General features: G+C 37.6%; 1 protein-coding gene across 5 annotated transcripts in view; it reads right to left on the bottom strand.

Moving 5' to 3' along the window:
- ADGRL4 (adhesion G protein-coupled receptor L4) overlaps positions 1 to 25511 on the bottom strand; it is a 76719-nt gene extending 51208 nt beyond the window's left edge. For 2 of the 5 annotated variants that reach the window (XM_042819897.1, XM_042819901.1), the window contains exons 1-2: positions 24818 to 25352; positions 23130 to 23279 (exon numbers count right to left, since the gene is read on the bottom strand). In XM_042819897.1, coding sequence (XP_042675831.1) covers positions 23130 to 23279; positions 24818 to 24839 — 172 coding nt within the window. In that variant the 5' untranslated portion in view covers positions 24840 to 25352. The other 3 variants (XM_042819900.1, XM_042819899.1, XM_042819898.1) reach the window with 3 other exon arrangements.
- Positions 25512 to 25903: the final 392 nt, after the last annotated feature.

Genomic DNA, 25903 nt, shown 5'->3' with positions numbered 1-25903 from the left:
ACTACACTGTGTAAACTGGGTCTTTTCCTAAATGTGCAGAGAAGTGCTGCTAGCTCCTCTTCTTAGAAACGCTGGCTAAGACATTGGTTCAGCAAAAAGCAATAATACAAATTATTACTTTATTTTTAATACAGGGAAACTATTATATCATGTATCAAATGTTTTGTTCATTAAGAATGTCATTGCCTTTTGTCCTCTGCCCCGTTTCTGGATGTACCTGTACAGGCAGTTCTATAGGATATCCTTAGTTTTGCTCCAAGTTACTGGAAATCCTGGAGTAGTTTGTTGGGAAAGACTTTTTTTTTTTGTACTGGATTTGTTGTGATTTTCATGTTATAGTAAGTATTAAACATTTTGCCTACTTGTTTAGTCAAGTAGAGTAGGTTTACATTCCAAAAGTAAATACATACTACAGACAAAAAAAAAAAAGTAGTGCTTAAATTATTTATTTTCACATGGTCAAGCTGGTAAATAACATACTGGATTAGAGTTTAAATTCTTACTGCAGCTGCCTTGGCTCCAAATCAGGCATTGTAAAGTCAGTCTCCAGGACCTCTCCTAGAGGCCCACTGAAAGATATGGGATAAGGGACAGCTGGAGCTAGGGAAAAGGGCACATCAGTGATAAGACAGCAGAACAGCATCACAAAAAGGGTAATGCCATGCTTTGGAAAATCTATTTTACAGGCTATTGTTCAGAGATAGGCATCACCAGACCTCACATTCACATAGGAATTTGAATAAAGGAAAGAAAGAGCATGCCTGTCCTCTTGACTGGTGACATCTATATTACATATGATAGAAACAACTAGCAGTATCAGTCTGTGAGATAAGGCCCAGGAAAAAGGAAAAAATTGTTTTCAACTCTGGCCCACTTTTAAGCCAAGCTGCAAGATAATGATGGTTTTCTTGAGGAGCAATGGCTTTCTTTAGAACTTCATTCAGTGCCTGTTTCAGTCAAAGGCTGCACTGTTATTTTTTTGTTTAAACATACCCTACTCTGACACACCACTGAAGTCTTTAAAGTCTTCTCATCTTTATTGCAGAAAGTTCTTTGATCTCAGCGCCAGAAAAGGTCAACACAAGAACTTCAAAATTAGAGCTGTTTACATCCAACATACAATACAAATAAGTGAACATGGCAAGGACATCCCTAGCAAACTAAATGAGGCCATGTTTTCCTAGGCCTGAGTTCTGCTTAAAATGTTTTTGTTTTTTGCCAACCATTGTGCAAGCAATGTCATCATGAAACCCAGTGAAATTCACTTACTGAAGCATTTTTCCCCTGAAAATGTTTCATCAATCATAGCCCAGAAGGGCTCTGTCATAGGATAATTGCAACTTGGCATGCCAACAAAGAGCATCCAAATGTCCTCAGCTTCCTTATCTATACAATGGGCAAGAATGACAGCCATTTTATTAGCTGAGATATTGTTACCCCATCAGATAAAATACTGTGTTTTGTTGTTTTGATGTTTTCTGTCACCATAGCAGAGCTGTCTGTTTCTACTTTGTGTTTAAAAAGAGCTGCAGTGGCAGTTTGTGTTCCTTCACAGTAACACTGCCTACAAACGTCTAGTAGTGTACTAATTACCCTTTCTCAGTAAGAGATGAGAAAAGCAAACAGACTTTCTGCTGCAGTTATTTCTAGTCAAGACATAATTGTGGAGTCACTTGTTTTGTCTACATTTGCTTCCTCGAGGATAAAAAGATCACAAAGTGAATTTCCTGAGCAGATAGCCAATTGAGAAGCCACCCAAAAATGATTTCAGCTATCCCACTCCTCCAGCCTTTACATACACTATTATTAATCCACAAAATATTTAATAGATTAAAATAACTATTTAGTGTTACCACTTATATTTAACACTTCTCTACAATAACAAAAACTACTGCAGCACTCAGAAATATGTATCTTACTTTCACATGCTTGGTTAGATCATGCAGACCTTGAAGGCAGACAAAAAGCCTGTCGTGCAGAGCAATCTGCAAACTCATTTAGTTTTCTAAATCCTTTCTGACAGGGTAGATTTTTCTTGAATTCCAAACCAGCAAGTCTGTTAGCCAAACTCTAAAGGTGGATAAGTCTGCTTGTCAACACCAAACTTATCTCACTGTTCTATCATCTATACAATAATTATATTAAGTGCTGTAGACACGATTTAATAATTCAACATTTGCCAACTGCTACTGAACACCTCCTGTCTATATTAAGCATGAGGAAGAGCTATGGCCTCTGCAGTGGACTGCATGGCAGATATAATCCATACTTTTCATCTCAGCAGTGCTCTAGCTTACCAGTTTCTACTGGGAGTTTATCTGGGGGTGATAGTGGGAACAGCACAATTAAGGGCCAGCTGGCCAGCAGGAAATCTATCTATGGGTGGCTAGCTCTGTAACAAAGGGCAAAATAGGCAAGTATGATGTGCTGGCAAGTACAAGCTCCTCTGTAATTCTATATTTACCTCTGGAAAACCACAAGGCATTTAGATAGGTGCATAATGATCACACCCACCCACCCTGTACACCACTAATACACAGGTTAAGGAAAAAAAAAAAACAAGTAGCTTCTGCCACATTTTTTTCCAGCTCCTTGTTGTTCATTCTCCTCCTTCATTTACAGAAGGGTTGCCTTTTCTGGCTTCCCACCTCCTTCCGGACTCCTTAAGGAACATCCACAAGCAGAGCTTGTGAGCTAGATGGCAGAGACAACCTTGGTAGATCTTCAGGTTTCACATTCAGTTATTAGCTTCACTACAGACTGGAAACCTGAGTAATCACTTGACCTACCTATTTCTCAGTTCCACATCTACAAAATCCTTTCTTGTCTTTTTTGATTTAAACAAAACAAATCTGAAATCCTAAAGGGCAAAAGGGCTTCTGTAGCAATACAAACTCATTTGGCACCTTCATCTTGTTTGGATAGAGTGTAAATCAAATAATGAATCCTAAGAAATAAAGCAAACTGAAACTTCCTCTGCTCTCTAGAGTGTTTTCCCTTTAAATGAAGGATTGCATAACAATACATTTCATAGTTGGGAAGGCAGAGCTAGAAGCAGAGGTAGCAAGGATTCAGGTGACTGGGAAATTTAATCTTGAAAAGTCTTTTAACACCCTGGAGAAATTACACACTACATGCACTCATTCCTAAACCCCACATTGCTGTTCTCATAGCTGAGCACTAGAAGATGGTCTAGAGGAACCATGGCACGGTCAACAGATATTACTTTGCAGTAACAGAGTAATGCACCTCTCCCAGGAAAACCAAAATCTTCTCTAGAAATAAAATAAAAAATAATCCCTGTCTAGCATAGAATTGAAGATAAAAGGATAGAAGGTTATGATGGTCTATCTTGAGCAGAATTGTTGTCTTCAAGCATAAATTGACATCTCAGGGCTGAAGTGTTCAGTGCTTTGTTAACATCATCAGAAAATGACACAGACATCTCTGCAATAACTGTTGTATTTTTGTCCTTAAAGCTTTAACACCTGAAGTCACATTAACTACATTAATACTCAAATGTTATAAAAGACAGGGAAAAAATAAGCAAAACATTTAACATCCACCAAGCACCTAGCAACAGAGAAAATTTATTTTCTTCTTTTCTAACTTAAAAAAAAAATATATTTGTTTTTGTTTCCAGTTTCCTGATCTACAAGGTGCGTGCATACATGAAAACCAATTCAAAAAGACAATCCACAACAACAAAGTATCTGTGAATCAAGAAGTATCACCGTTTGTCATATCAAGTTCTCTGGTTCTCCAGTTTGCTTACACATCCTGGATACATCACACATCAGACTTCTTGAAAGTTAATAAAACGTGAAGTGTTACATAGCTGTACCACCTCATTTCGCTAATGCAGTTTTAAATCCTCCTCATAAGAATATCATGTAGTAAACTAACAAAGAACAGAAACCAGCAAATACTAACTGGGATAGCTAAGGACACAGAACTACTAATCTCATTATCTATGTCTGTTCTCTCAAACTACTGCTGCTACAACACCTTATAACAACTTACAGCTTTTACACCTGTTGGACTGAGTTCACTTCTACCTACCTGCTTCTCAGGAGAAAATAATTATATATACGTCCACCCTGCTGGTAGTGAAACATAGAAGCACTTACCTTCGTCTAGATTTAAAAAAAAAAAAAAAAAAAAAAAAAAAAAAAAGTCTGTTTTTCATTCTGCCTGTATCTCAAAGCAGGCTGTCAGTAGAAAACTCACTCTTATTTCTGCTTCCTTCCCTTTTAATAGCTAGTTCAAGAAAGATGCAGTAAATTGGCATCTAGAGTATTGGGGCCCAGGAAGCTACTCAGCTGCAATTGAAATCTGGTGTGAGTCAGGTGTGACGAGTTTGGGGAAAAAAAATGCAGAACTTTCAGAAACAAACTGCAATTGCCAGAATCACAGTGCAGTGATGAAAGGGGTTTCTTAATGAACAGACTACACCTTGGTCATTTATAAAGGATTACTGAATTATCTAACAATTAAACCTTTAGGTAATGAAATATGCTTTAAAAGAAGGAGGGGAAAAGCCAGCAACAAGGGCTCTGCTTTGGCAGATGTAAAACTGACAATCTGCCTCCCTCAATACTAGCAAATTGGCTCTCTCAATATGTTTCATTTGTTCTCTTGCCAATTGCTGATCTCTTGTCAATTTACTTTCAAACTTGGAAGAAAATTAAATGGTTTGATGAAATATTGGTTTCTGTATCTTACCTTTAAAATGCAAAATATATATTGCAATAATCCTAGAAATATTTCACATCTTTGAAATCTTAGCAATTGTAAAATGTTGGGCTTGATCCTCATCTGGAATATTAGGGCATAACTCCATCTAGCTAAATTAGATAGTTTATCACAGTTGGTGATCTTTTCCATAGTTTTGCCACAGATTAACATAAAGCACATTGTATTCCTATTGAGAAATATGCAGTGTGAAAGGGAGTGACTCTCTGTATGCTTTAAGCATGCTTGAAAATACCTATACTAGATAATTGCTTAAAAATGCTTCCTAAAAGCCTTAAATACCCAAATTGAAATGATGGAACTGTCATCACAGCAAATCCCATGAGGAAAGGAAAATGATAGCTGTATTAAATGCAACAGCCACCTGCTCTGTAAAGGTTATTAAAATGATAGAAACAGTATGTTGGCTATTCCATGGTATGCAGGCTAAAACCCACAACAGGTCCAGTATTCTGTGTTACAAGTTGTAATTTCTATACCTATAATTTATACTATACTATAATTTATACAATATTTATTAAAATGCAGGCTGGAAAAAACTGGCTACTGATGAGGATACTCATTTAGTGCCTTGCTTTGTGACCACATTCTTAGTCCCAGTTCAACAAATGGATTTTGGCACCAAAACTAGGACTTTGGCAAAAGCTTAGGACAGTCTTGGCTCTGCCAGAGATTATCTGAGACAGGGCCTAGTCATAGTATGCCTAACATGCCGGTGGGAAGCTGGTCTGTACTCAGCTCAGCTGCAGCTATTTTATTAAAAGACAAGAAGAAAAGGTGAAAGAGAAGGAGGTGGTAGCAATGTCCTTTCACAAAAAATTTTAGTGTGTTTGAGTTTAAGGCAGTCCTAAACTAACCTGCTGTCCTTTGGTCCTGAAAAATACTTCAATTGCCTCTCTCCATGCAGAAATGCAAACCATCCCTCCTGCTGAAATACTCCACTGGGCAACAGGCAATTGAATCACCCTGAGCCCATGAGCACATTCCTTCAACTGGGCAGGAAGCATCTTTGTGGGAGTTTTGATTTCAGGTTCCTGCCCTCAGGATGCCTAAAGTATTTTATCCAAGAATTGTTTAAAGTAAAATAATCTGTCATAGAAATGAATGAAATGAGGCTCATTTGCAGAGCCATTGCCACTGTGGATGGCCAATATAGATGAAAGTGCTTATGGTTAGGCATTCTTGACTGAAAACAATGGCTTCCCTCTCTTTATGCTAAGTTTACCCATCTGTAAAGCAGACATATTACAGTTTATCTAACTCAGAGAAATGGGATAATATAACTTTGGCAAAAGAAAGGCTCCATCACATTGCTTTACTAAACATAAAAAGGTAATATGAATATATGATTTTAAATCAACATTAAGATAGTGTAGACTGAGACATTTCTGATATTGCTTTGGCTGGATAATGTAATTCATTTTCTAGCAGGTCCCTTGCCATGCTTGATATTCCACAGAGCCAGCCTGTGTTACAAGATGTACATAGCTAATCTGCTGAGAAAAGAAATCATAAACAACACTTTATCATGTATTATTTTATTCATGAGAGCATTATTCCAGACGGCCCAATCTTGAAGGATGGCTTGGATTCTGGGATCATATAGCCATGCTGATACAGCCCAAGTTAGCCCTCTATAAACATTCTTTAATTCCAGAGCAGGAAGATAATGTAAAAACATTAAGGCTGTCATATCTGATTTGAAACTTTGTAATCATGTGTTTTTGTGTTGTTTCTTTTTTTTTTTTTCTTTCCTTTTGTTTTTGCAAAGCTGTACAAAGAGAAATTATTACCTATACTTTCCTAAGTAAGCATTCTGAAAGAATATTAACCACTTTGGTACTTAGTTTCCAGGGTGGAAGTGACTGCATCTGCCTCTCTGATTGTCCCCAGCATAGGAAGTTTGGCTTTCTTTTTTCTCAGAGCATAAGGCATTCAGCACTGTAAAAAACAGGAATCTCCTGAGTGAGTTTATGTTTTTTGCTTCCAGGAGTTGGACTGAAAATTTTGTTATATCTACAAAATGTCCACATACATCTTATAGATCAGCCATCACATATTTTTAGTAGCATTGTTTTCATGGGATAATCTTTAGTGATATATAAAACAAAACCTCTTATCTCTTTGATGAATGAATTTTAAAGTCCAAGAAGAAGTGACAGAAACAGGGAAGGGTTGAAGAACAGTAACAAGAGCTGGCAGAAAGGAAAACTTACTTTTTTAAGAGTGGCTTCTTAGGTATCATCTCCACATATAATTTAGCTGTACTAATTCACACTAGTGCAGTACATATACATTTTTACTAAAACTTCATTAGACACCATCTCTACCAATTTTTTTTTTTTTTTTTTTTACGTGGCAGGATCCCAAAATCATGCAGTCATTGACCAGAAAATCTTATTAGATCTGATGCTGAGAGCTGTCTTCCATGACAGTCCTGGATACTAAGCCACTGTTAAATGTCTGTCTTGTCAGAGATTTATTCTGTATGTGCTTGAAACTAAACCATGTCACATATTTGGCAGGAAGTGTAATCCTTCCACAAAGAGGATTTGATCCTTGGTGTGATCCTGCTGTTCCCAGGAAAGAACAGCTCTTGGTAAAGACAGTGCAAGGTCTGTCCGTGTATTTCAAGCCCCAAATATGAGGGCAAAAGCTCCTGTCCCTAGTATTCCATGTGGTCTTGATGGCATGAGAAGAGATGGACTGCAGATACAAACTGCACAGAACACATCCAAAATGCCTTCATCAGTTCATAGAATCATAGAATTCTTTAAGTTGGAAGGGACCCTTAGAAGGTTATCTAATCCAAAATGCATGGAAGAACTGGATTGTTTTTTAATTGTTTTCCAAAGCCCCAAGTGGAATGAAAACAGCATCATAAGAATCATAGGAAAAGCATAGCCCTTGATTTGACAAGCAACAGGCAAAGTCAGAGCCAGAATGACAGAACAGGGATCCTTTGCAAGAGAATCACTCCCATCACCCCAACTTTCCAATTCTGAGAATGTCTTTCACATTCCCTGCTCCTTTCATCTCTTCAAACCTTCAAAGAAATCCTCTCCTCTCTTGATTATAGTTGCTTCCATCTCTAGGACACCCTCCCTGGTGATACTTGTCATGTGTGACTCCTCATTGCTGAAGGACATGCTTTTGAGATATGTTGCCCCTTTTGCCTTAAAATCCTAGCTGTGAATCTCAGCTGTTTCTGAAAGGCTTTAAAGAAAAGAGGAAAGGGAGGGAGAGTGAACCTCCAGATATCTTCTGGTATGATTGCTATCAATCTCCTCTAACATAATTGAATAAATACTACAAGTCTAAAAATCATCTGGAAGAACAAGGGAACCATGAGCAATGAAAAGTTTATATTTTCAAAGAACAGATCATGCCTGAAAAATACAATTGCTCTTTCACTGTTTGCTGGGGTAGTGTACGGAGGGAACAGAGTGGCTGCAATATTTCTGGGCTGTAATGTTTGACACAGTGGCTCACAAAATATTATTAGAAAAATAATTTATAATGTCTTAGATAAAGGCATTGTCATGTGGATTAAAAACAGGCTGAAATAATGTAAACAAAGGATAATGAGTCATGACAAACAGCACTGCACTGAGCTGTGAAGAGGTATCCAGTTGGGTTGCCACAGGAATTGGTATTAAGCCCAGTTTTATTTTACATGTTTATTAATGCTTTGGAAAAAGAGATGAACAGTCTGAGAATTAAATTCACAGATGATATTGAATTACTAGATTTTGTTAACATGACTCAGGACAGAGATATTATAAAGAGAGAAGGCAGAGAGGATAGAAATGAGAAGAGTCTGTGACCAGATTTACCTATACAAGTCTGTGAGGGAGGGTTTTATGTCCCAATTGATAATGGGTGCCCACTGACAAACCAGCCAGAAGTAGTTTACATCTGGTCTATCAAAGGCTGGGGAAGTAACAACAAAAACAGCTAGGAGAAGCTTACTGATTATAACATTTTTACAAAACAAGTCAGAAAAGACTTCACTCTCATTTTCAAGTCTCAGTAAGTTTCAACATTTGGAAGTTCTTTAGATTTTGTCTGGTTGAGTGCTATAGAGCAACAGATAGCAATGCGCACATAGCACAAAGTCATTTGGTTTTACATCAGTATATTATGTTGCTTTACCAAAGAAAAATCAGTAGTAAAAGTCTTGCCATTTTTTGTATACCTTGTTTACTTACACTATTAACACGAAGTGAATAGAACTAGTAAAACTAACAGAGTTAATAAGATTTTTAAGGGTTTTCACTCTCCATATGCAACTCTTTTCCCCCAGATTCTCTAGCTACTCACATCACCTGACTAAATAAATTCCATATTACAGAATTGAAAAAGAAGATCTTTTCTTCAAACACTATGATCTATGTGCAATGGAAAAACCCTTGGAAATAGTACATTGTTTTTAGCTGTTTTAGTAAGACTATGTGCAGCATACTTATTTCCTTCTTATGCATTTATAGAACTTATTTATGTGAAGAAATAGATATGGATCTAAGTTTTATGAATTAAGGCTTTGGATCTGTTAAATAGACTAAAGGAATACCTTTTAAACATACATAGATAATATGGTCTCTGTATGCTTATGTTCTTATAAAGAATCTCTCACTAGAATCTTATAGCCAAGGGAGTAGAAAAATCTAAATAGACAATGTCTAACCAGGCTTTTCTGTTAAAATAAAATTTTTCCTCCTAAGATACGATATGTTACTCAAAAGTAAATCAAATTAAATAGACAAGAACATCTCACACAAAAATGTTTCTGAACACTTGCATATTTCTGAATACTTTCGAATACTGAGTACTACCTTAAAATGTAAAGATCTGGCTTCCTACCATTTTACGTCTTGAAATTACTGACTTTGGTAGCTAGGGAAATGCAAGCTTAAGGTCACATTTTCTCTTGACTCAATCTGAAGTAAAATAACTCTTTCATATGGCCTCTTCAGTGTGAATTTACAGTAAACTATTCAAAGGAGGATATTTACAGTAAACTTTCAATTTAACATTTTTTATTTGTCTGATTTGGTGAAAGTTACCTAAATTCAAATGGTACTGAGGAGGATATCATATCAATGTCACTCTCACAGACAACCTTTTACTCTTAGCTAAAATAAAGCCACTCATGAAGAATTTTGTTGTTCTCCACCTTCCTCCCTGGCTGGTAAAGACAAATATGGAAAACTGGAGAAAGAGCAACCTAATGTTTGCGATTCACACAGAGATGCCTTCAGGTTGCTTGAAGTTATGACGTAGGACAACTTCAGCCAGAGTGTCAAAACCAAAGCCAGATCCAAGTATGAATACTGAATGCATGAAGATCTGATTTCAGGCATTTAGCATGGCATAGGGTAGAATCTATCAGTGACTGCTGTGAAAGATGGAATGATTCAGCCTTCTGAAACAATCTATCACTGCCTGTAGCCACTATGCTTTTGCAAACATATTTCCAAAGAGACTACTACTAAGGAGAAAGGTTAAAAATATCTGGAAGGATTTTAGTTGTAGCATTATCCAAGTAAATATAAATTTTGGTTTTGTACAATGCTGTCATTTGCATGACATAAAACAGTCCTGTGTGGATGCATTACTCTTGAAGAGAATGTTGCATCTCATAAAATTGTTAGGACTGGCAAGGGAAAAACCTCTGAGTCTGAGTCTTATTTAATGAAAAGTGGTGTAGTTACCTTGAATTTAAGAATAGTTATGAAAGATACTAAATTCTACTACAGTCTCCAATTATAAGTTTCTATTTTGTCTCAAGATTTCACCTTTTTTTTTTTTTTTTTTTCTGTGAATATTTGCAGTCTTTTCTTTCCACCAAAATTTGTACAGAAGATAAACCCAAATTTGCCTAGAAAAGTTGTGTTGTGCTTGACTCTAGCGGTGTTCTGGCAGTGTCTTGTATCTGCACAGCATCGTGATTATCTCAGAAATTCGCAATACTTTAATTCTGTACAATACTATTTTCCAAAGAGGCAATATCCTCAGCACTAGTCTGAATGTTAAATGCCCAGCTCTGGCTGAATTCTCCACATTTTCTGTATATGAACACATAGTACATGGCCCTTGATTACTACTTTTAAATTGATCTGTGTCTGCTATGAAAATATATTGCTTCATAAAAGTCTTTGAGAGTATCAGCTTCCAAATTAATCATTTTTCTCTCAAGCTCTGACTTTGAGAGTTTACAGTACAGCATCATGCAGTCCAGCTACTCAAATCAAATTGAAATCTATCCATCTGCAATTTAGATCCAAATTCTTTCAGTGCTATTGGCACATCTTTAGGTAAAGAGCAGCTGTTGTCCTGTTAAAGTGACTGTAAATAATACCAACTTCAAGCTCAGAGAGTGAAACTCACCCTGCTTCACTGGGGACTACTTAATCTCTGGGATGTTCCTAGGTTCAGCCTTCAGCTGGTGGGAACTCACTAACTGTTGTCATCGACTTTGCTGTGCTGCTGTATGCCAGAAGAAGATCTGGCCCTGGGAGAGTCATTGCACAGAACTGCCTACAGCACTGGGGGGTGTGCCAGCTCAGCACAGCAACGTGCTATTTACAGAGTGATGCGTGGTCATTGCACTGAGCCAGCAACCCTAACTTGTTCTAATGGCACACAACATTTGCATTTAGGTCTTTCCAGTGAGAAGTTAAAAAAAGGTGTTTCTTTTGCTGCGACCATCTTCTTTCTTATCACCAATGAACTATTACAGTGCATTCTTATGGGGGGATGGGGAGGACTTACAAGTTTTCTGTAGTCCAAAAAGTATAACACCAGAGAAAGATGTGATTACAGCAAGAATTCAATAAAGTGTCTAAAAGAGGAATTTTTTTTGAAAAGAGATAGGCCCTAACCATGAAGGAAGGTACTTGCTGTTGAAGCAGCTATATCATAATAGCAGATGAATCATGGTGCGATAGCAGTATTTGAAAGGATGTTTTGAATGAAGCTGTCAGCAAGTATTTTAATAGCCAGTCTTCAATTTCTGCTTTATGGGTTTTTTAACCACCAAAAAAGAAAAATAAGTAATAAGGACGGATTTAGAAATTGTTTAGTGTTTGGCTGTTTGGAGAAAGAAAAAGATCCCTCCACTTGCATTGCAGCTAATAAAATTGCCATTATGGTTTTTTCCTTCATTTGCTGATGTTACGTGCTGTAATAATGCAAATTCCTTATGATTTTCTAAATCTCTTCAATAAGGAGGATATTATCTACTTATTTAATTACTGAATCTCCAACAGCAAGGAGCTACTACCACCAGCAGCTCCAACTCATTCACATAGTTCCTCTCCCTAATTAAAGGATCTTTGCAGTTAAAAATAATGTAAGCCAATCAAAAGCTTCAGCTGCCAACAGATGATAGGAAAAAAAAAGGCACTTCATGAGAAGATTTTCAATTACACAGCACCCACTACTGAGATTATTCTTTTGAACAGCTCAGTCCTCCTTTACACACCTAAGACCGAACCAGACAGCTCAAAAATTCCCAACAAATATTTCCTTGGAAAAATCCATCCCCAACTGAGATTTTGTGTCCTACAGCCACTGTAGCTCACAGAAGTCAACTGCAGGAAAGTCTGCAGCATCACCTCTTTTGCAGTAAAGTACAACAAAATCTGTTACTGTGCTCATCTGTGCTCCTGCCCTTGCTTTCTGCAATGAGAATAGAAGCAGCAGGTATATCAAGACACTATTTTTACCACACTGCCAGCAGAAGTAGTAGTACCCTGCAGTTGAATTTTTGTTGCAGCACTCAAAACCATATATTCATACTGAAGCACAGACCCATCGCTAGTTTGGATATTGAGCTCCAGCGTGAATGCTGTTGTCTGCATAATGGGGGCAATGTGCCACCATAAGGTTATAAGTTTTCCAAATGTGGATCAATCTAAGGCCAGAACTCCTGTAATAATTCAAGTGTACTTTGTAGCTAATAAAACCTCTAAAAAACCTTTCTCTGGGAACAGAGGACACAATCCAGAGTCCTTTTAGCACCTCCCTCCCCTCCAACAAGAAGCATTTAGCAGTATTAGCATAATACTTGTTTATTCAAGAGGAGGTACAAAAAGTTTGGTTAACAGTTTTTCTCTTTACAGTCCACAGCTGTGTAAATATTCAGCTTCCCTTTGACATCTGTCTAATTGTCAGGCCTCATATGCAAAATGATACAAAACTAAGCCCAACACTTGTGTAGCCCACCACTGTGTCCCAGTAGACATAGGGCAGAATATCTATCTAGCTTCTCCTGTGAGAATGGTGGTATTGTGTGATGCAAGCCTAAAGTGACCTCACCTTCTAAAGACAGCTTTGCTTAGAAGTTCCTTGATTTTACCACAGAGTTGAATATGGTGAAAGCTTGGTGGAACCAACATACCACCAAATAGGGCACACTGTAATGTATGTCACAACCCTAAAAAAGTAGCCAAATCATAGCTCAGCGTAATTTACAAGTGCTATCCAGTGTCGTTTCTATTTTGATTAGCCCACCTGAAAAGCTATATTAGGTTTTAGAAACTTCTCTCTAGCTATGCTTTCAAGTCAATACACTTTTGAAGGCTATTTGCCTTTCCTATTTTCTCTGTGGTTGTTAAGGAGATGAAATTCTTTCTGTATGCATCAGATATCCCTTACACAATGCAGCAGAAATATTGACATTTTTACATTGCACAGTGGGTCATATTTATGAATTGATGCATGCTTCATCATAGCTCTGAATAATGAAACATTTTGGATAGGTACAAAGGACCTGAACTGTTCACCTGTGTACTTCCAGTTTCCACTGATCTCCCTTCTGAACTTCTTGCAAGCTGATTTTTAAAAGGCAGAACTTCCTCAGCATCAATGCTACCCACCAAAATGGTTTATTCAAGACAAAGTAAGGCAAAGCCTTCACAGTAACATGACTTTACACCTATTCTTTTCCCAATGCCACAAAGAACTGCACAAAGAACGTAAAGTTTGAGCAGCTCAGATCTCCTGTTTAGGCCTGCAGAGCTTAACTTAACTTCTTTCAGCTCACGTCAATGTACCTGAACTGCCCTGGGGAATTTCTCCAGCAGTTGTTCATGGCCTCTGAGGTTACAGCGATCTGTGATGAAATTTGTTGCGCAATGTGGCTATAGCTGCAGCACTAACTACTGGCCTGACACAAGCTGTGACCCAGGGCTACGCTGAACTTTGGGAATAACCCAGAACCATTATTATATTAGGAGACCAGTGAGGATCACAGTATAATAACCTCCAGAGCCCATGGACTCTCTGCTAACCTGGGATCAAATAGAATATGAGGCAGTGATTATGACCTCCAGCTTCTCTGCACAGATGGGCAGGAGGGAAGCAGCAGGCTCCCAGTGGGTGGTGAACTCACTTTTTCTCTTGGTCTTCCTTCAGTAACACCCTAGGAATAAAAACTGCAGTACTTCAGCCTGATTTCACATTCTTTAAAATTGAGATTCAGATGTTTTGCCACAAATAAATATTAAATACATAAACATGCAAGTCACCATCTATGCTTATGTTCTCCCTCAATGTAACTTATGTAGATTGCTGCCTATGTGCATAGCTTTCATTACAAATAAAACATAAAAGCCAATACATATCCTGAAGAGCTATTTTTCTTTATTGCAGCACCATTACATGAAGCCTGCTAACATAAACAAAGATTGGACTCGGCTGTTTCTGAACAAATAACCATTTATTGTCAAGGCTTTTCAGGAGCTTTCATTTTCCTTTTTGAAAAACATGATCCTGTGCCAACCTAACAAATGCGTAACATTAAGTAATAAGCAAAATAATGGGACACCCTGCCACACTGCTTTATAGACAACTCTAAACTGCCACAGCAGTACAAATCTAAGCTCAGACAGAAACTCCACTAAATAAATCAGAGCTATTAATGCTACAAAAAAGCCTTTCAAAGTAGAGGATACTGAGAACTACCAGTCCAATGACAGAGCAGTCCATTGGCTGCTCTCTCCTCTCCACCACTGGACTCAGTGTGAAGAAGAGCATGACCAGAGGGCCTGCTCCCTGAATCACCTCCTTGCAGAAGGCACAGGACAGAGCTGTTCCAGGCTTAGTGAGCAGCCCCAAGGAGAAGCAGTGCAGAGCTGCCTGCTGTGCTGCACTCTGCCCTGCTCTGGGGGAAGCTCTGGCCCCTCACTAAATGGCAATGCCACCAGAAGTCTCCGTTTTGAAGTTATCACGAATCTCTTAAACCTTGCCTGAAGTAATCACACAACAACCTATCCATTAGACAATGAACAGAGTTTATTCAGCTTCCTCGTAGAACAGCTAAACGGCAGTTCCTTCCTGCCAGTGATTATGGTTGTGATTAACTGCACAGTTCAAGGTGAAAGAAGAATACGGTTCCAGGCATATATGGCTTCCTTTAACCTTAGCAAAGCACAGTGCCAGATATTTCAATTAGTGTGTACCAAGGTCAAAAAATCAATTTCTTATCACCCAAAAACACACATACTGTAAATTTCATTTTCAAGCCATAATCTCTGAATTAAATCTGTGTACCTAAAAAATATACGCTGCAAAATTGCAGTCCTTCAGCCCCCTCCTCCTCTTGCAGCCAGGAAGCATTTTTACAAACATCACCTGCCTTTGTGCTCCATATTTAGAGCACAGTGTTTGGTTAGATTCTAATCTTCTTGGAGAATGTCATTATCTCTTTCTTTGGCAAATAGAGGCCCAAAGTGTCAATTACCTTCTTAAAATCTTTTATATATATGGGATTGAGTTGGGTTTGATATTCTGTCTGCCAGCAGCTCAGATGGCAATTTTTCACAGCCCTATACAGAAAAATTGTGCACCAGCATATCATGCTAGATAAATTACACATTTCAAATGAGGTTACAGACAACTTCACCACTGTGGCCAGTTTACGCTGGAAGAGGGGGGTGAAACACCAGTCTTATAGAGAACACTTTTCTGGAATTAAACTCTATGATTTATTGAATGGAGACAAATAAGTATGCTATATTGGTGGGATATTGTATGGAAATCAATATAGTTTAATAGAGGTAACATCAACCTCTGTAAGGGGTGTAATTCGTTATGATAATTTTCTAGGAGACGCTAACTTCACAGCCCCAAAGGCAGATGCAGAATCTGATAGCTGTACTGGGCTCTACTGCTTGCTTTTTATTCACATACATTTACAGAAATAGATCCCCTAGTGTACATTTGTATATGAGTATACACAAGTTCTGGAAATATCTTCTGTCCCTTTACCTTTACACCAGGAAATTAGAAGAATGCATTGCTACTACTGGACCTTTTGGGACTATTTTAAATGTGAGAGAAACAGGAAGTCAATAGTGTCTCTGGGAGGCACATAGCAAGCACACTCAGAGACAATAAGCTTAAAGCTCTTTGAATTAATTTTCCTACATCCTCTAAACATGCAACATATCAATCGATTCCTAGGGCCATAAAACAGGATGAAAAGAATAGTCTCTCAATAAAGCAAGTTAGTGTTATTTGGCAAGGGTTAAAACAAATTTTGAATTAAACGAATAAGAAACTGCCTGTGTGCAGCTAATCAACTTGAAAGTTTGGGTACATTTTTGAGAGAGATAACTAACCCTTTTTCTACCACATAATGTACACATATTTTAAAACCTCTTCAGATGCAAATAGGTCTAATTTAAAAGAGAGACTGTATATGATTGAAGATGTAACGAGAAGTTCAGTTTCTCCATAGCCTCTTCAAAAGATCCATTATTGTATTTTCATCATACTTACAGTACCATTTCATGAAAATGTAAACAAAAACCATGGAAAAAAAGATTGAAGTTTTTTTTTCTACTTTGTGTGGGTGTGCATGTGTGTGTGTACGCTAAAATCTGTGAATGTTATGATTCTGTCTATCATGGACTTGGTCCAAGGCTTATTAAAGTCAGGGTAGTCTCTTATAAATGATTATACTGGGCTCTATAGACCACTATACTTTTCTTCCAGGCAAGCTATATTTTCTGACAGTAGGAAAGTAGGTCCCTTGGAAGGTTTCTCTCTATCTCATTTAGTGAGAAAATAGGAGGTATTTTTTTGTGCATGTTAGCTAGCTAGATTTGTTGCTATGAATGCACAAACTGTTTTCAAGACCAATTTTTTATGGACAGACATTTTCTGGAGGTAAGACAACTGGAGTAGGACAGCATCCTCTGTCCCTTAATCAGCAAGATCATTTTATTACTCCTAGTATCTTACACTGCTTTCCATCTGACTGATGGTATTACGCATAGCCTCTGTCTTTTCAAACTCCTGATCCATTCCTAAAAGCTTCAACTAACAGGTGCTTTCAATGGTATCTTGTTAAAGTAAGAAAGTTTGCTTACTTATAAAAAGTAAAGTTAACTCAACAAATACCATTTGATTAAAACTTGAGTATGTTAAAGAGAATGGCTGTTTTCTGGAACATAAACATATCTCAGTTCTTTGCAACTGAAAGGCAACCATACAACTGTAATTAGTCTCCAGCCATCTACATACATCACAGCCACCACACTCTTCTCTAATGCACAAAAACGTATAACATCTTGCAGAGGGAGAACAGGAACCACACACAGATAAAAGTTCCACAAGAAGACCCACCAACACTACAGGACTCCAATGGCCAGGAACCTGCTATGTTAACTTGCGCATTAACTGTTCCCAGGCAAGTAGACTTTTATGCACAGGACAGGTAATACCTAATCCTCCAGGCTAATTTTCCCAGGCTTTCCAGTTTCCTAAACTGCTTGCCTACAAATTCAATGATGAATATCTGACTGGGATGCATAGGCTGTATAAAGTCTCAAAGCTCAACAGCCAGCCTTCAGGAAAAGGTGAAAAGCACTCAGCTACGTTATGACCAGTGCAGATGTGGACAGGAAGAAAAGTTACTGCCTTCTGCAGAGGAACTCTGAAGGGATGGATTTAATAAAAAGTATAATAGCTATAGAAGCAAGCAACAGGAAGGGTCCTCGTAACACTTCCTGGGACCACCAAAAAGTCAGACAGCTAAATACAAGAGTAGGAATTCTGAACCTGAAGATAACCTCTGCCCTTTCACACAGCCTACATTCCAGTATTACCACACTCAAATCCGAAACCGTGGAAAATATGCAACAGAATTTGGAGGTAAAATAACAGAGACTAGAAGATGCAGGAAAAGGGAGGAAAGAATAAATGATAAGAAAAAGTGAGAGACATTTGCAGAGATTATGGGGAGAATGTCAAACAGGCTGGGAATCAGGAGTCTGCTTTGGCTCCTGAGTAGCATATCCCAAGGTTTCCAAGCTATCACCCGCTGTGCTGAGCCCTGTTGTTTGTGTTTGGCTAAGGCATATCTCTCTCCTGCTGTGTTATGCTAGAGCAGCTGCAATTTGCCTTTTTATAGCTTGTGGTAACTGATAGTAGTGAAATGAATTTAGGAAGCGTGTGGGTTGGATCTTCCGTATCAGTGATTTCAGACTATTTGGTAAACACAGAAGTGACATCCTGTGATGTATGCCTGCTGGTAACGAAAAAACTTCCACTTGTAAACCAGCATTTGGATTAGATCATTTGCTACTTCTAGGTAGAATGCAGTGATTACACAGAGCGGTTTTACAGGATCATGTTAATTTGAAAGGTACAATTCCATTAAAATTATATACCTATTGAATGCTGTAGAATGGCAATGGTGACACTGCTGAATCAAAACAAACTCAGTGCCTGCAATAAAAGTCAGTGGTGGGACGCATTAACATCACCTTAGAGCAAGAAGCTGATATCTCACAAGAAAGCCTCTTTAAGAACTGCCAAAAGAAGAGAGTTGATAGTATGACCCTCAGTAAAACAAGAAAATATGTTTGCGTTCAGACTTGGAGTAGGCTTTCAATTGATTCAGTTGCGTTTACATAAATTGTTCTGCATTCTCACAGGGATTCTGTATTTTGATATAAAATACCACTTTGCAATGATGTATTTTTTTGCCTCTGGAAAATCATAAATCCTAATGCACTGCACTTCAGAAAGAGAGTCAGTGTCCCACTTCAGCGCAAAGTTGCCCGATAGCCTAAGTCCCTGCTCACTATTTCTGGAAGATCTGTAAGTATTTTACAAGTGAGACTGATTAATTTTTGTAGTATATTGTGCAAGAGGCATTTACAAGGGAAAACTGTTCAGGGTTATTTGGGAGGGATATTGTGTTCAGACTTTTCCTGCTTGCCTGTCTACCCTCCTGGAACAAACAACATTGCTTCATTTTCCTTCCATATTTTACAAAGTTAAAGTAAACACTGTGATCACACTGTTTACTTTAATTTCCTGCAGTGTGCCAGCAAATCAGCAAATTGGCAGCCAGCAATCAAGAAACAGCCAGTATTGAAACAGCAGAGCTGCTTGGGAAAGCATCAAAGATGCCAACTCATTCTTCCTTCTGTTTTAAAAATAAAATATGAGCTTCTTTAAAGTTTTATGTACAATCTGAAATTTTGTTTGTTTCCTTTTAATTTTGTTGTTTTGGAAGAATGCTGGGATTTTGAGCAACACCTAATTTATAAAGCTGACTTTTCACTTGAAGAAATAACTTTACAAAAGTGGCAAATATATGCTATCTACCAGTACAAAATCCATGGCATTTTTGCAAACGAGGAAGTTAACATATCTAGAAATCAGTACTGTTTGGATATATTTTATTTTTTTGCCAAGAGCTCTAGCTGCTTAACTTCAATTTGATATATGATAATATGAAGTTAAAACCTCATAAATTACATTCAAAATACACATCTGCCCAAAAAATGAACCCTAAAAGGGGAACAGTTTTCAGAGGCCATTCTCTTGTCTTATGTTACATAAAAGAAGAAATATAAATACAAAAGAAGAATGGGAAGGTATTTTCTACCTCAGAGGTGTAAAGCTTGACAAGGTGACTCATTTACCACTTTCTGGAAGATGTTATACAGGAGGAATTTATTGCTATGTAAGTCATAATTCCAATACAATCAAGAAGCCAGATCCTACAATCAGTTATTCTCCTGACTATGTGCATTCCTGCACATATTCTTAGAGAAGACAATGACAGAGGATTAGCTTTTTGTTACACTGTCCAAAGGATGTCTTTGGAAAGCCCAAAACATCACCTAATTTAAAGTGGTTGGAATCTTGTGGGAAAGACTGTAAGAGGATAATTATTTTAAAAGCCATGACTTTGACACCAGGAAATTAAATTCATATCTATGTGTCTTTATCTATACACAACAAATCCAATAATCTTGAGCTCTCTGCAGTCACTTAGCCAGCTGGCAAAGAGAGCAAAGTTAAAACTAACAAACCCCATTCCTGAGGTATGCTGACATCAGTGATTCATGATTCATCAATAATGGTACTAGGAAATAAATGTAACAGGGCATTATTGCCTTTTGCAGCACAGTAAACTCAAGGGAAAATGTGTATCACATTGAAAAGACAGAGCTAGTAAAGAAATAACTTTTACAAGTATTTAAGAGGTGTTATGAGCAAGTAAAAAATAGAGAAAAAGTAGAAAAAACCTTTTAAATACTTTGAGAATGTCCCTATAAACAAAAGGGGACACTTTTTCAGCTGTATAAGCTGAAAACTAGCAATTTTTTTGCACAACATTTTTACAAGGAGAAAGAATTCTACTTTAGTAGAAACCCTCTAAACAACCACTTATGTGGTTTAGCTGCCTACAGTGAAGAAGATGGTTCTTCACTGTGTAGAATTATTAACGTCAATGAAAGTAATTATGACACTTGTAACCTATGTAAATAACAAAAAGGGCAAAAGTAAACATAGCAAGCCATAAATACTCTTTAGAAAACTCCTGTATTAGCACATAATTGATGACCTCCTTTGAAGGTGACTGTACTATCATTGTAAAAGCCTAAGATTATTAACTGAAGAAAAATGGGTAGCTATCTGTAGAACAGCAGATACACCTGCAGCATTCTCCATACAGAACAGTGAAATCTAATACATCATTAAATAACTGAGGCTTTGCTTTACATTTTCATTGCTTTAAAGTGCTTATGATAGGGTTCAACCTACACTTCTGATCCTTTCTAGAGGCTACCCAATTAAAATTAAAATTCAAGTTACTTGTTTATGCTAACAGAGGTCTGGTGCACAGTATTAATAATGTACTGTATAACATACTGCCCTAGAGAAACTAGGCTTTCTTTCAGGGAAAACAGCCATACTGTGCTGATACAAGCTTTGCTACATAGCTGTAGGGTAAGTGACTTTGGTTGTTGTTGAGGTATTTTAACAGAAAAAAATTTGATCTGCTGAACTGAGGCTTGCTTCAAAGCATTGCCACTGAAAGGCAAAGCACCAAAAATAAATCTACTAGTGGTATGCTTGGACTGATATTGGAAATTTTGTTTTAAAGACTGAGTTTCCAAACATTTAATACAGTTATTAATAAATGATTAGTTGATTCATAAGCTTTGTAATTAACAAACATGCCTGTTTTGCCATACCAAATTTTTCTTTAAATGACCAATAAGCGTTTTGATGATTTTGAATGTAGATTTCCCTAAGAAAATAAGGGAAAAAATGAAATTAAGGAAAAGATACCATATGAGATAAAAGAACATGTAAGGTAAGATAAATCCATCCTCATATGACACCATCCTTTAATAACACCAAAGAAGGCATGCACAATGTATGGATTTAATAACGTCAGTAAAATCAGTGAAGGACAACAGTTATCTTTATTTTCAATTTAGTTGATGATTAGTAATCAGAAATTTCTAGAAAATTGCTGATAATGTAGTAGATACAAGATCATAATTACATCAGGAAGTATTAGTTTGAGTTGTTCCTCAAAAGGTACTACTGAAAAAAAAATTCACTGTTTTCTTATTTCTCTGTGTTATTCATAAGTGTAGGTACTTTGCAAATATGCAGTTAACATTCAAGTCAAGCAGCTTACTCATAGTAGTAAAATGAAATTAATCCAAATACAATGGAAAATAATACAGTATTGAGGTGAAGGCCATTTCTTCTTGTTTTAATTTGGCTAGCTCAATACACAAATAATGACCAACCTATATTTATGGCAAGGTTTGCATTATATTCGAGTAACATATTTAGTGACTGCACAACACATGATGATGCAGAGAGCAGGTTGAGAGAACTGGGAGTATTCAGGCTACAGAAGAGAAGATCAAGGGGAAATCTTACTGCATTCTGCAGCTACCTAATTAACGGTCATGGAGTTTGTAGAGATGAACTATTCTTAGAACTGCAGTAAGTGGAAAGAGCACAGAAGAGGCAACTACAAGATAGAACAAGAAAACCTCCAACTAGATATCAGAAAATAACAATAAAATTGTGGTAGCCAAATACAAGAGTGAGTGCCCAGAGAGAACTATAATCTTCATCTTTGGAAATAACTGAAACTTGGTCAAGGCCCTGAGAAGCCTTGTCTAAGTAGGACTTGCTTTGATTGAGAGCTAGACCACATGACCTCCAGAGTTCTCTCTCAAACTACTCTATAATTTTTTGATTCTTCATTGTTTATTATTTTAAACAGCAATGTTTCTGCCTAAACATTCCATTTATAAAAGGTTTGTCAGAAAGTAAACCTTTGCATTCTAAATTTTCCTAAAACAAATACACTTCCAAGTAAATCATGGTAAAAGAGGGATAAAAACTGACAGTAAAGGTGGGCAGCTTGTCTACACTTGTATGAAACTGATGTGCCTGTTATTAATTTACCAAGATGCGTGAAACACAAAAACTGACTAAATGGCTGGTTAATATTCATAACTACTTTCTCAGGACACTAAAAACTAGCATGACTTATATACATTTCTGCCCGCCTGCATTTGGGCAACTCTAGTGAAACAAAATGAATATTGGCTTCACATGTACCATTTCCCTATGGTACACACACCTTCTCAGTTTCCCGGAGTATCTCATGAGCTATATTTTTTTTATCATGATTAGAGGCTGAGAAGAGTAGCCTAGTGCTATGTGTGTGTGGATGCGTTGTGAGAGTAGTAAAGTAGTGGTTGTGCCAGTCCCAAGCTTCAGAAGACCAAAGTCATAAAGGAAATTGCTGAAGGTAAAACAGAGATGATGTTTCAGTGTTTCTGTAGAACAGGACTATATGCACCAAGACTAATGCTGAAAAAGAGTTTATGTACAACTGAGAGAAGCTTTGTATGAAGCTGAGTTGTAGAATTGCTTGGAAACTGCCAAGTTCTTAATGTTTGGCATTGAGAGTGTTTAGCATAAGGTATTGTAACAGAATTTAGTCATTGAGTTAACTGGTTCTTGAGTAATTTTTTCAAGAAAACAGATATCAGAAATGCATATAAGGAAAATGTGTTTACCGTAACAGAAGGTAATGCCATTTCCTGTGTATCCTGGGGAGCAATAGCAGCCTTGTGTCCCGCCCTGAACTTCACACCGTGCATCTTTGTGGCATGTCATATTGCAGCTTCCCGTAGTATAGCCATAGTCCAGCAGACTGGAAACCAAAACTGGAACAAAGAAAAAACATATTTATTTACTTAAAAATTCATAATGAGCTCTAAAAACAGACCAGGGTGAAAAGTATCAATGAGATTGGGATATCCCAGCAAACTCAACATCGTCACAGAGTCAGCAACATTGCACAAGGGGGTGACTGACGGCCACCAGCTGCAGCAGATTCTTTAGTAAAACTACTCAGGAGCTAGAAATAGCAGACACTAGAGATTGAGAACCTGTGTACACATTCAACCAATATCAAACTGGTAAGCAATGTAGAAATTACTCAGTGATCTATGGAAAACATTTGAAAGGCTTTCAGAGCTTTCTAGTACTTTCCAATAAAGCACAGACCTTTATTTTGCACTCTGAATTATGTATGGAGTGTAATCCAAACTGCCCTACACATATCAAGTGAAAAATACTGCAGAGGTTTCCCTAGATCAGACTTTTTATTTTTATAAGCACTTCCATACATATGCAGCTAATACACACGCATGGTCTGAGAGATTAAATTGACATGTTGTGGTATTTACAACATTGTGGCATTAGGGTTTTAAAATCTTCTCCAAATTATTTAAAAGTAATCTCTTACAATTCCATTTCCATGTTATGAATGTACCATACTCTTTTTTTCCATCCACTGAACAAATCCCACATGATATAACTATTTTCCCATAGTATGAATGTGTATAACACATGAGAAGAAAAGGAACTTCTCCCCGTGAGAAAACTAACAGCTCACTGAATAATTATACACGTCCTATAATGGGTTAGAAATAGAGGCAGTTAACTCAGAAAGTAAAGTAAGTTTCTGAATTTGTGCTGTATAAATGGTTAGCTAGACATAATGAAAGTTGCAGAACACAAAGCCCCTTCTTGATGCTGTCTTCCCCTGCAGTTCTGCTTTTCCCTACTCAGATATTATTGTGGATATTTGCTAGCCTTGTGTTACAATTATAGGTTTCACTGCTTCATGAAATCTCACTGAGGTGTATTTTTTTCTCAAAAAAAATTTTATGAAAAATTCAAAAGGCTACAACTTACACACAAATTTTAACAATTACATCTAATTCAAATCAATTTATATATCACCAAGTTTCACCTTTTCTGTTTTTAAGAAAGGAGACCATCTCATAGAGATTAAAACAGAAACCTGTAGGAGTCTGTTGTCACTTTACTGTTCTTAACAAGTGAAATCTAAAAATCTCTTGAACAGAGAGACATTGGGAATTAAAAAAAAAAAAAAGAAAATAAACACCAAAATCCATAATAAATCTGTCTATATGGAATAATAATAGCAATAAAATAAAGATAGGCATTTGTAGGATTTGGTTTTGGGGCAACCCTAACAGTAGGACTTCTCAATCCTGTAACCAACAGCACAAGTCACAGCTGTGTGGACTTTAAGTCCTTGTACCAGCTGCCTTCCATTAACTTCAACACACTCATTCTCTCCAGACCCATATTGCTGTCCCCATAGGTGGTTTGCTAGACCCCACTCCCTTCCCACTTGCCATCGCTCCCCTGGGAAGAAGATTTTACCTACCTAGGAATGCCAGCAGTTTCATTGGTGATGCTGTTGCTGTGTGGTGCCTGGTCCTGAACCCCTGTGTCACAGAAAAAATCTTCCTGTCTTAAAACGTATGACCATGTGCAAAATATGTGCACATGCCTATTAGGAAAGCAAAGTCCTGATGTAGGCGCTGCCCTGGCAATACTCTTTCTCCCAAGCTTTGCGTTCCCAAAAGATCCTAAGACTCACAAACAGAACATGGAGGGCTGGGAGGGGCTGAGAACCCAGTCTTCTTGCCAGTAGGGAATAAACGAAAAGGGAATACGTATGAAAATGAAAGAGAAGCTGCAGTCTGGTCTCACAGGAGTTATCAGAGAAGGTGCTGGGATGAGTGGGTTAGAGGAGGATGGGTTAAAGGAACTGCTTGAAGAGTGTTCAGGAAAGGGGGAGGATGAGGATGGAAGGAATGAAATAGAGCTTGCTGGATGGTGGAGCAGATCAGGGAGTATGAATAAGGTGTGGAAGAGATTAGTAGCTGGCCAGAGCTCAGAGGTAATGGGTTACATGCTTCCTTCCACCTTTTTCTAATGAGATGAGAATACATGAGCCCCAAGAGCCGTTTTTTTTTTTTTGGAGGCAGCCCTGGCTAACTGCAATTTTCAAACTGCTTTCTTTGTGTTGGAGATAGATTCTTACTGCGGACAAGCAGTGTTGCTTTAAGGGCGATGGCCTGTGAGGTGGTACAGGAAATACACTGAGCTCTGCTTTGTGAGAAAAACAAAGACATACAGGCTGGGAGGAAAGGCACAGGAAGGCAATTGTATGGCAGGAATCTCAGGAGCTGAAGGAGGCTGTTTCTGTGGATTAGTGGGAATGAAGCAGGGTGTTGCATAAAAGGACATATTTAATCCATTTATTTAATGATTTCCTGAGCAGCCTGATCAATTGGTCAGCAACCCTGACCATGGCAGGGTTGGAACAGGCTGATCTTTAAAGTCCCCTCCAACCTAAGCCATTCTGTGATTCTATGATTTTACGATATAGCAAATTTGATAAAGCATTTGGCACATCTGTGCTAAATGTGTGATCTAATGTATCCTTATCATAGCATCCTAATAA

This window comes from Centrocercus urophasianus, unplaced genomic scaffold, assembly GCF_019232065.1.
Source record: "Centrocercus urophasianus isolate 14NV4802_14NV808 unplaced genomic scaffold, USGS_Curo_1.0 seq_18, whole genome shotgun sequence".
Classification (NCBI taxonomy): Eukaryota; Metazoa; Chordata; class Aves; order Galliformes; family Phasianidae; genus Centrocercus; species Centrocercus urophasianus.
Note: the sequence above shows the minus strand (reverse complement) of the source record. Positions and strands in the feature narration are given on the sequence as shown.